Here is a 12,388-nt window from a genome sequence, read left to right as displayed (position 1 = left end):
GCTGATTGTTACACAAACGGCAGGCACACAGTGTGTGTATGTGTGTTGACGGAGTGGTGTTACCGGGGCAGGGGGAAAGGATGAAAAATTTTAAAAACATCTGCAATTTAAATCTACAAAATTACCTGTATATGGCAAAGGTAATACAGCAATGATGCATATTCCCATCATGGTTATTTTCAGGTTCTGCCAACCCATCAGTTGAGAGAATCTTTTCAGCACTTTCCACTTTCAGATCAGTCACGTTAGAGAAATAGTCCATTTGCCTTAAATTTATTAGGATAGGGTGGGAAATTGTTTCCCAAGTCATTAGTAGCAATCATCATCAGAATTAAAGTTTTCTGGTCTCCTAGTCCTCCCATTTTTTCTAAGGTTTCCTATTCTATTTTTTCTAAGGTTTTTTCTAAGTTATTTTTAATTTTATTTATTTTATTTTTGCTACAATAAATTCGAGTGATATTTTACTCTATCCAAATATTTTATTTTTGTTATATATATTTATATATTTGTTTTTATATTAAGAAAACTAAGGGTTATATTGTAGTATTTGTCAATAAAAATATACCAAGATTAAAAACTACAACACTTTTATTCAGTGACTAAGTAATAATGACCTAAAACTCCACAATCTGGAATATTCAATATCTCTTTCTAGAAATAGAAGAAAATTTTAATTTTATGCAATTTAGCTTTGTTTGTATTTTTAACTTACTTATGGTTTCAGTGGAAGGGGATTCAATAAATTTTCCAAGAGTCTAAAGTTCCTGTTCCTGCCTATTTATTTATTTGTTTGGTTTTTATATTTGGATGATTTTTATTAATCATACTCAATCATAATTTGTACATAAATTATTCCCCCCAAATGCAATCTTAGCTTGGTTTCTCCCTGTCTTCTAACATGCTGTGAAAATATCGTGCCTTAAAAATAATGATGTATGATCATTTTTCAAAGCACTTTCATAACAAACATCTGCACTACATTCTCACAATAGGTCTGAAAGGGAAGCTAGAGACAGATTTCATCATATGCATCTGACTTTTTCTTTTTTTAAGAAAGAAGGTATGTAACTGAATCTCAAGGCAGTACAGACTTGCCCAAGATCCACACAGCTAATGAATGTCCTGGGACATAACCCCAACTCTTCTGACTCCTAATCTTGTTCTCTTTTCTTATGTGCAATGTTAAATGATGTTCCTCATCTCAGTTTAACTCAAGCAATCTAGGGGTTATTAAGTAGTTATTACTTTAGGAATGAGTGCAAAGGAGGCAATATTTGCTCAGGGTCTAGACGCTTGAGTTTTAGATAGTTTAAGCAAATGCACGCATTTACCAAATTGAAAATTTTGAACTATTGCTGTTTAGAATTGTTCACAGCTCTAAAGTCCCCTGCATCCCACATATTATTAGAGTATTGTGTTACCTTTACTTTTATTGTTTCATATATTAACGTGTTAACTTTTATATATGAGTTTAGGTTTACCTTGAAAGACCCACGTCAAAGTCTGCCTTCTAAGCTTTTCCAATTCAGGTAGAACCTTCTCTGCAGTTGATAAACAGTCCATTAACCATAACATATTCCAATGACAACCTTGTCCATTCCCCAGGGCAGTAACCACACTTCAATTCTAGTAATACTTATTTTTATATTGCCTTTCAGGGAATGGACAGCTTAGACACATGCATTTCGTTAAGCACTAAAGATTAAAATTTCCTCTGCGCTAACCCACACCTCTGGGGATTCTGACCCTGGGCCCTATTACGACACCCAACCCAGCAAGATCGATTCTCTTCCCCTCAGAGGTGTAGCTAAGATGACTAAGCCTTGGGTAAGGTTCATATTTAGAAAGAGTGGAGATCTCTCCAGGTGGAAGCTTCTGGGAATACAAGTTACCATCTGGTCCAGTGACAATAACTTCAAAGTGACCTGTGTTTTAGACAGTTGGTGTTTTTGGCTGATTCGTAACTATCAAGCAGCCATTCTTCCCCATCCCAGTGCACAAACAAGGTTCCAAACAATGGCTGGTGCTAGCCCGGGAGTTCCCATTCTGCAACTGAGCCTTTGTGAACTGCCAGGTGACTCTGCTGATGAGAGGGGGCAACTAAAAATACGCTAACTTTGAAGTGGATCAGAAAGAAAGTTCTAATAAGTGGTCTTGCTTATCCTCCTAAGTTGGTAATAATGACCACAAGTGATGATGGTGATGATGACCGCAAGGATAGGCTTGTTCGTATTATATTTTAGAGTGTATGTGAAGCACTGTTACATAAGTTGTCTCATAGCATAAAATGTTCTGTTAAATTATATCACACTGGCCCCTGTGTCCAAGGACTTTGGGCAGGTTATTCAGTCTTGTTTTAAAAAAATTTCATAATCAATATGCAGAAGAAAAACACTTTAATTTTTAAAAATTGGGTGAAGGATATGAAAAGATAAATTGCAAAAGAAATACAGGCAACTAGTAAGGCTATGAAAAATGGTAAGAATCAAATACAGGCAAGTTAAAACAACTAGATGCCATGTTACTCACCAGCAAAAATTTTAAATTAACCAGTGTTGATGCACTGATTCTAGTTGAAAATAATTAAAAAAAAAAAAAAAAAAAAAAAAACTAGTTCAGGGCTTCCCTGGTGGCGCAGTGGTTGAGAATCTGCCTGCCAATGCAGGGCACACGGGTTCGAGCCCTGGTCTGGGAGGATCCCACATGCCGCGGAGCAACTAGGCCCGTGAGCCACAATTACTGAGCCTGCGCGTCTGGAGCCTGTGCTCCGCAAGAAGAGAGGCCGCGATAGTGAGAGGCCCGCGCACCGCGATGAAGAGTGGACCCCGCTTGACGCAACTAGAGAAAGCCCTCGCACAGCAACAAAGACCCAACACAGCCATAAATAAATAAATAAAATAAAATAAATAAATAAATAAATAAAAAAAAAAAAAAAAAAAAAACTAGTTCAAAGTGACTTGAGCACAAAGGAAATGTACTGATACAAAAGCCATAGAGCCCATGGTGGATGTGGCTTCAGAAATAACTGGATGTGGTGCTCAGCTGATGTTCTCAAGACACAATCTAATTGTCTTCAATTGTCATGTCATCTATTCTTCCCAAGTGTTGTCTTTGCTCTCAAGCTCCACAGAGTGGCAAGATGAGGCCAGAAACTCAGGCCTCTGTATTCTCACGTAATTCAAGTCCAATCGGAAAAAAAAAAAAAAAAAAATTAGAGTTTTATTTCTAGAAGTTGAAAGGCTTTGGCTCTGGTCAGGTCACTGCAGACAGCAGGATGTGTGCATTCCTCACTGGTTCAAGCCTGCGTGGGTCACCATCACATGGACCCAAACTGGGAGGCAGCAGTTCTCAGAAATAAATTAGGATATTGTTTCCAGAAAAGTGAATATATACTAGGCCACAAAAAAATAGATGGTTTTTAGAGTTGACCTAAGTGGGGTAAATGATTATTCTCTCTGCTGGTAGAAAAAGTCAACCTGGGAATAACTTTTCTGGAAGCTAATTTTATGATGTATGTCATAAAACCTTCAAAAATATGCACATCTTCATATCTGGTATTTTAATTTCCAAAAATTTATTCTACAGAAATAAACGTGTATAAGAAGCTACATACAAAAATACCATGAATAGAGAAGAATATTAAGCTCCAGAAAATGTGATATATATTTATTTGCATGAAAAGATTGCTATAAATGGGAAACACAAGTTACAAAAAACTATTTGTAATTAATAACATCTTTGTTGAGTGTGTAAATGTGTGCAGAAAAAATATCTGAAAGACTAAACAAAAGATTTTTAACAAAGGCCATTCCTGTATTATAAGACTACAGACAATAGGTAGTTTCTCATTTTCTGCTCATTTGCACCTCGAATTTTCCTAGCATGATCATAATTTTTTTTTCAAAAATAAGAAAATTGAAGTGGCCACGGTTCACAGCATCTCTGACTTCTGCTTCTCAGCATCCAGTGTATTTGTTTGTGGTAATGATTATGGCTCAGAGCGATTAGGAGTGAGGGGGCAGATGGAGGGGAGTTTGGTTTAGGGAACAGAAGCTTCTTCCTTAAGAAATTATATTTCTTTCCAAATGTAACCCTTATCCTAGAGGTGTTTATCTTAACCATACATCTGAGAGATAAGTAAACAATCATTGTGGTGTGGTCTAAAGTCAGCATAGACTCAGAAATCACCCATAATAGTGGCATCGAGGAAACTCCATTCTACAATGATTAATGAAAAACAGAGTCCAGAATCATCCCTATTTTGTGAAACTTTAATGGAATGGATAGAGAAATAAGATCAAAACCTGATGCTGAAGCTCAAACTATTCAAGTGGATGGTTTACTAAATTAAATATAAACCAGGTGCTTTCATTTCTGAAATAATTCCCCAGAGGTCTAAAAGAGTAAAAATATGTACTGAGTACATATTATGATACTTGGACTGGACCCCAGACACTATAAAATTCCTAGCACTCTTGAATATTCAGATAAAGTTGATTGTTTTTAATGTTGGTAATAAAAATAGAGGGCTGACTATAGTAAGATCTGCTCTATAGAGAGTCATTTCCAAACTGAAGTTTCTGTTAACACCTACCAAGACATTCTCACCTCTGGGCTCCTCCCTCTGGTGTATATAAGGCGATACATCTAAGTGGTAGTTGGTGCTGAACCTTAATGTGCCCTGAGGTGTGGATGTCTTGCTTAATTACTCTCCCATTCACCCTTAACTTTAGGTCTTATAGATAATCCACTCACCACAGGAAACTGTAGCAAACAAGCAAATGAAGTAAGCTGCTTGTCTGAATGAAATCATCCTAAAAGAGAAGGCAACACACGCATAACTCTACTGGTTGTAGATCATATTCAACATGAACCTTAATTTAAGCTGATACAGATTTTCTTGTAAATGTCTGAATAGCAAATCTAAGCACCCAATTACCAGTATAGAAAGCAAGGGTTTTCTGTACATTTTGTACCCAAGGACTTGGCACAGGATACAAATTGACACCTCTAGACTACTGTTGTGTTTATTGTTCATTTGGCACCTATGTTCTTAGTAATTATGGAAAGGCAATTGGTAGAAGGCAATTAAACACTTGTGAAGCCTCTTGATTTGAACAAAAAGAAAATTATTGTAAACCACAGCAATAGTATTGGTCCAGAATCCCTAAGGAAAGATATTCAAAATCTTCAAGCCTGTTTTAAATTTTTAAATCATTCAATATTCTCTTTGATTTAAAAATATCTTCCATTTAAATATTTCCACATATAAGAATATTAATTCCTTCTACATTCTCTAGATACACAGGGAATTAGAACATCAACTAGTAGTTTCTTCATAAAGTAAAAACAATGCTTAATGAAAAAAAAAAAAAAACTATTTGGAAGCAACCAGAATAACAGAAATTCTCCACCTGAAAGCACAACTGCTTCGTAGTTCTGGAGGTGAGGGTGTCTCTCGCCACTTAAAAATGGCCAGTCTTTGAGCTTTCCCTATGGGGCTCTAGGCAGGCAGTATTTGCTTGGCTCCTGGCTCCGATATTGACTTTGGTTTTCTGCCAACAGTTTCAACTTTTCGTCCTGTCAACATATTCTATGAATGTCCCATTCCTGTGTTCAGCTATTAAATACATTAACTATTTCATAATAAGACCACAGAATTCATGTAGAGGCTTCCATTTTTTAAAAGATCCATAACATTCCTAGTTATTTGGGGTCATAATAAATCTTAACTAGACTTTTCCAATATAATAACCTGGATACACAACTGAATAAGGGGTGGGAATGGATAGATCATCCTGGAAGGCACAAAGACCCTTTTGGCAAATGGTATCCATGCCTTCCTATATCCTAGTGAAGGAATCCTGTAACACTGAAGTTTTAAGGATGGAAGGGAATTGGTCAATTTTTAGGTCTTCCTCCCATCCAGTTCAGGAAATAAGACATAGCAGGGATTGACAAACCACTGTTCACAGACTATTTTTGTAAATAAAGTTTTATTGGAACACAGTCATGCTCATTCATTCCTGTATTATCCATGGTTGCTTTCACCCTACAGGGTTAAGTAGTTGTGACAGAAACAGTACGGCCTGCAAAGCTGAAAAGACTTACTATCTGCCCCTTGTCAGACAAAGTTAGCACTCCTAGCATAGAGTTTTGACTCCTCTGTCAGCACACCTAGACCTGAAAGAAACAAACTGGTTTTCCTAGGAGCCTGTTCCTGTTCAGGGAATTCTATTTTATTTTTATTTTTAAGAAAAAGTCTCCCTATATACTGAAATATACCTCCTTGCCACTTCTATCCATCATTCTTAGATTAACCTACTAGATCCATACAAAATGATTTATTCTCTTTTTTGTGCTTTTAAAAATATTTAAAGACTATAATCCCTTGCCCACTAAATCTCCTTTGTTTTCTAACTATTCTTCAAAAATGCAATACATCTTTCTGGCTAGTAAATTAGATTTTTAGGGAGTTAGTTCTTAAATAAATATTTAATGCATGTTACTGCAATGCAGAACAGCAGAACAGTGTTTATTAAAAATGTAGGATAATGTTGCCAATAAAATATTTTCTGGCTGTAATGAAGTAGCATATTTCAAATATTCATGCTGTCAGGGTATCAACTGGTACACCAGCAAACGACAAAAGGGAATCCTCTGGCTTGTGCAATATTAAAGAATTTAAATTGGAGATTTCATCTGCTACTGGCCTCATCAGGAAAAAAAGGTGACTGGGAGAAAAACTACCGTGTCTCCAAATCACAGCGGAAACCCTCGGAGGTTGTTTCCCTAAAAGGTGCAATTACCAATTTTAACCTATTTAAATATACTTCTGTGTTTCTTTTGAATTTTTCTTACAGTGGAACATATGTTCTCATAATACATTAAAACTAAAAATTTCTTTGTAGATTCAGAAGAACCAAATCAGAATGAAGTTGGAAAGAAGCAGTGGTAGGCAGAATTCTGAAATGTCTCCCAAGATTTCCCACTCAGATCCCAGGGACTGAAGAAGCTGGGGGTACCCTGTCTGTCCATCATTACGCTATGTTACAGGACAAAAGCAATTCTGCAGATGTAATTAAGGTTACTAAACAGTCAACTTTGAGCTAATCAAAATGGGGCTTCTCTGGGTGTGCCTAATCTCATCACATGATCCCTTTAAAAACAGTTTCCTTCTGCTGTTAGTATAAAAGAAGTTCTAGAGACTCAAAGTGTGAGAGCGACTGGGCAGGAGGGAGGCTCTCCATTGCTTCCTCTAGAACCACATGTTTACAGCGGGTGTGGTTTGGGGAAGCAAAAGGATGAGGAGAACAGAAGGTGGGGATATCCCAGGATAATTCCAAAAATAAAGAAGGTGCTGTTCCTAGAAAAAGGGGGTCAAAGTTAAATGTTTCTATCAGCATCTCATTAGATGCTGGAAATAAATGCATTTGATCCAGATACCTTCCAGGGTAAAAACTGACCCTTCTGTGCCCAGTATCTCTTTGTGAGAAAGGTCTGTTGGTTCAAAGCTGACATTCTTTGGTTGTCTGTGACAAGGAATAGAACATCAATTCAACAGTCCACCACCTGGAGAGATTTCTAAGCTGTAAATCCCTGTGACCCAATGATGCTTATGGTTTTTGCTGACTCCCAGATAGCCCTAAGAGATTTTACTTTTTGCTATCAGCTGAGCAAAACGTTCTGGTATTTCTCCTTCTCCTCTAGTTTATTCTTCAGAGTATGGGAAACTCGAAATCAGTCTGGTAACAGCGTGAGGATCATTTTGTTAGAAAGCCTGAGTGACACTAATGACATCAATTCAAAAGTGCTTTTACTTTAATTACATTATGAATCAGTCATCCACTAACTTATCCTTTAAAATGATCCATATTTCAAACTGAGATCAATTCTTAGAATAAAATGTAGCACCCATGTTTAAAATTTATTTTTCTTGAGATACCTCTTTTGACTAGAAGTAAGACAGGTAATGGGGATATAAACGGATATTTGATCATCCTTTAATTTAAAAAAATCAGCATCTGCATTTCCATACTACAGAAGATGATATAATTTCTCATTTCCAACTCTGACACGGTTTTGGAGAATTTCCAATTAAAATATGAATAACAAATTATTCTGGGGCTAAATGAAGATTTTAGTCCAAAAGGTAACATGTAGCAATATTTTACTTTACATTGAATTTCACATTTAATGTAGGGTCACTTCAAACAAACAAACAAACACAAAGGTTTAAACATAAGTGCATAAAATTGATAAATAAGACTGATTTCTACAAATAAAACTCCAATTATCCAACGTCATCTGGGAACAAGATTTTCTATGTATATCCACTTTCTAGATAAGAAGGTTAACCATAGGATGGGACTCTTTTCTACTTGTATCACATATGTTCCTGACTTTTTCCGATCAGCTTAGGGGCTGGGTGGTCTACACTGGGGTCTTTTGGATATTAAAGTGGGCAGAGCTGCTGACCCTGATCTCAGTGCCGCAGCCTATGGTGTTTCCCAGGTGGCTTTGCTTTTGTAAGCTCTTTCTTTGATATCCATTGAAGAATACATCTTCCATCCTCTTAATTTGTCGTTTCTATCAGCTATGGCCTTGGAAAAACTGAAAAAACAATTTTATTAAAATTACTTATTAAATGAAGTTTTAAAAAGTCACTGAGTGAGAGACTAGAGATGTTGTCCATGGCATTAAAATTCAGGGAGCGGGTGTCAGTTATCAGCTTGACAGGTATGTTCTGGAGGATTGAATTTACTGAAAGTCCAACACTAAACTAAGTGAGACATGACTGGGTTACTTAATATAGATGAACGGCTTCTCTTTTCCTTTAACCATGAAAGAATTCTAGAAGAAATATGCCAAAATCAGAGGCAGAACATCTGTGTTCTAATGACATATCGAGACATGAGTTCCATAAAGCAAGAGCATATTGTAGAAGTGTCATCATAACGGGAGTGGAGAGATTTAAAGACCTCTATTGCCAACCTTATCACCCACTAGTGGCCTAAATTTAGGAAGAAACGTACATTTCCATCGAACTCATTCCCTTCTAATAAAAGGGAGTGCGGTCATCCCTGGGTATCCGCAAGGGATTGGTTCCAGGAACCCCGCAGACACCAATCCATGGATGCTTAAGTCCCTTATATAAAATGGTGTTAGTATTTGCATATGGATGCACACATCCAACTGTATACTTTATTTTTTTCTTAATTTTGTAAATATGTATTTATATTTAGGTATAGAACAACACTAGAAATAGATATACCGAGATATTACTACTATCTCCATAGGGTGATTTTTATGGGTGATTTCTATTTTTTCATCTCTAATTTCCAAATAAATCTTACATAATGAACATATTTTCTTTTTATTAGAAGATAATATTTTCTTAAAGAAATAAGAAAACAACGGAGGATTTCACATCAGAATTAACTGAAAATACAGGGTCCTTAGAATCAGAGCTGTATTTGTCAATATCCTTTGTTTGTTTTTGAATGAGTTTATTCTTTTTTTTTAATTTAATTTTATTATACAGCAGGTTCTCATTAGTTATCCATTTTATACACATCAGTGTATACATGTCAATCCCAATCGCCCAATTCATCACACCATCCCCCCCCCCCGCCACTTTCCCCCCTTGGTGTCCATACTTTTGTTCTCTACATCTGTGTCTCAATTTCTGCCCTGCAAACTGGTTCATCTGTACCATTTTTCTAGGTTCCACATACATGCGTTTATATACGATATTTGTTTTTCTCTTTCTGACTAACTTCACTCTGTATGATAGTCTCTAGGTCCACCCACATCTCTACAAATGACCCAATTTCGTTCCTTTTAATGGCTGAGTAATATTCCATTGTATATTTTTGCCACATCTTCTTTATTCATTCATCTGTCGATGGGCATTTAGGTTGCTTCCATGACCTGGCTATTGTAAATAGTGCTGCAATGAACATTGGGGTGCGTGTGTCTTTTTGAATTATGGTTTTCTCTGGGTATATGCCCAGTAGTGGGATTGCTGGGTCATATTGTAATTCTATTTTTAGTTTTTTAAGGAACCTCCATACTGTTCTCCATAGTGGCTGTATCAATTTACATTCCCACCAACAGTGTAAGGGGGTTCCCTTTTCCCCACACCCTCTCCAGCATTTGTTGTTTGTAGATTTTCTGATGATGCCCTTTCTAACCAGTGTGAGGTGATACCTCGTTGTAGTTTTGATATGCATTTCTCTAATAATTAGTGATGTTGAGCAGCTTTTCATGTGCCTCTTGGCCATCTGTATGTCTTCTTTGGAGAAATGTCTATTTAGGTCTTCTGCCCATTTTTAGATTGGTTAGTTTTGTTAATATTGAGCTGCATGAGTTGTCTATATATTCTGGAGATTAATCCTTTGTCTGCTGATTCATTTGCAAGTATTTTCTTCCATTCTGAGGGTTGTCTTTTCATCTTGTTTATAGTTTCCTTTGCTGTGCAAAAGCTTTTGTTTCATTAGGTCCCATCTGTTTTTTTTGTCTGTTTGTTTTTAATAAATTTATTTATTTATTTATTTTTGGCTGTGTTGGGTCTTTGTTGCTGTGCGTGGGCTTTCTCTAGTTGCGGTGAGCGGGGCTTACTCTTCATTGTGGTGCGTGGGCTTCTCATTGCAGTGGCTTCTGTTGCGGAGCATGGGCTCTAGGTGTACGGGCTTCAGTAGTTACGGCATGCGGGCTCGGTAGTTGTGGCACGCAGGCTTAGTTGCTCCGTGGCATGTGGGGTCTTCCCACACCAGGGCTCGAACCTGTGTCCCCTGCATTGGCAGGCGGATTCTTAACCACTGTGCCACCAGGGAAGCCCCCTAATTGTTTATTTTTGTTTTTATTTCTATTACTCTAGGAGGTGGGTCAAAAAAGATTTTGCTGTGATTTATGTCAGAGAGTGTTCTTCCTATGTTTTCCTCTAGGAGTTTTATAGTGTCTGGTCTTACATTTAGGTCTTTAATCCATTTTGAGTTTATTTTTGTGTATGGTGTTAGGGAGCATTCTAATTTCATTCTTTTACATGTAGCTGCCCAGTTTTCCCAGCAACACTTATTGAAGAGACTGTCTTTTTTCCATTGTATGTCACTTTAAATATATCATGCCACTCCCTTCTGGCTCGTAGGGTTTCTGCTGAGAAATCAGCTGTTAACCTTACGGGAGTTCCCTTGTATTTTATTTGTCATTTTTCCCTTGTTGCTTTTAATAATTTGTCTTTAATTCTTGTCAATTTGATTACTATGTGTCTCATCATGTTTCTCCTTGGATTTATCCTGCCTGGGACTCTCTGTACTTCTTGGACTTGGGTGGCTCTTTCCTTTCCCACATTAGGGAAGTTTTCGACTATAATCTCTTCAAATATTTTCTTGGGTCCTTTCTCTCCCTCTTCTCCTTCTGGGACCCCTATAATGCAAATGTTGGTGCGTTTAATGTTGTCCCAAAGGTCTCTTAGGCTGTCTTCATTTCTTTTCATTCTTTTTTCTTTATTCTGTTCCATGGCAGTGAATTCCACCATTCTGTCTTCCAGGTCACTTCTCTGTTCTTCTGCCTCAGTTATTCTGCTATTGATTCCTTCTAGTATATTTTTCCTTTCGGTTATTATATTGTTCATCTCTGTTTGTTTGTTCTTTAATTCTTCTAGGTGTTTGTTAAACATTTCTTGCATCTTCTGGATCTTTGCCTCCATTCTTTTTCTGAGGTCCTGGATCATCGTCACTATCATTATTCTGAATTCTTTTTCTGGAAGGTTCCCTATCTCCACTTCATTTAATTGTTTTTCTGGGGTTTTATCTTGTTCCTTCATCTGGTACATAGCCCTCTGCCTTTTCATTTTGTCTATCTTTCTGTGAATGTGGTTTTCGTTCCACAGGCTGCAGGATTGTAGTTCTTCTTACTTCTGTCTGCCCTCTGGTGGATGAGGCTATCTAAGGGGCTTGTGCAAGCTTCCTGATGGGAGGGACGGGTGGTGGGTAGAGGTGGGTGCTGCTCTGGTGGGCAGAGCTCAGTAAAACTTTAATCTGCTTGTCTGCTATTTGGTGGAACTGAGTTCCCTCCCTTGGTTGTTTGGCCTGAGGCGACCCAGCCCTGGAGCCTGCAGGCCCTTTGGTGGGGCTAATGGTGGACTCTGGGGGCTCATGCCAAGGAGTACTTCCCAGAACTTCTGCTGCCAGTGTCCTTGTCCCTACAGTAAGCCACAGCCACCTCCCACCTCTGCAGGAGACCCTCCAACACTAGCAGGTAGGTCTGATTCAGTCTCCTATGGGGTCACTGCTCCTTCCCCTGGGTCCTGATGTGCACACTACTTTGTGTGTGCCCTCCAAGAGTGGAGTCTCTGTTTCCTCCATTCCTGTTGAAGTCCTGCAAT

At 37.7% G+C, this 12,388-nt stretch overlaps 1 protein-coding gene across 2 annotated transcripts in view; it reads right to left on the bottom strand.

Moving 5' to 3' along the window:
• The window catches only part of F11 (coagulation factor XI), a 40,167-nt gene extending 34,694 nt beyond the window's left edge, over positions 1 to 5,473 (bottom strand). For both annotated transcript variants that reach the window (XM_036838949.1, XM_036838951.1), the window contains exons 1-2: positions 5,415 to 5,473; positions 4,756 to 4,814 (exon numbers count right to left, since the gene is read on the bottom strand). In XM_036838949.1, coding sequence (XP_036694844.1) covers positions 4,756 to 4,813 — 58 coding nt within the window. In that variant the 5' untranslated portion in view covers position 4,814; positions 5,415 to 5,473. The remainder of the gene's footprint in view (positions 1 to 4,755; positions 4,815 to 5,414) is intronic.
• Positions 5,474 to 12,388: the final 6,915 nt, after the last annotated feature.

The sequence above is a fragment of the Balaenoptera musculus genome, chromosome 21, assembly GCF_009873245.2.
Source record: "Balaenoptera musculus isolate JJ_BM4_2016_0621 chromosome 21, mBalMus1.pri.v3, whole genome shotgun sequence".
Taxonomy (NCBI): domain Eukaryota; kingdom Metazoa; phylum Chordata; class Mammalia; order Artiodactyla; family Balaenopteridae; genus Balaenoptera; species Balaenoptera musculus.
Note: the sequence above shows the minus strand (reverse complement) of the source record. Positions and strands in the feature narration are given on the sequence as shown.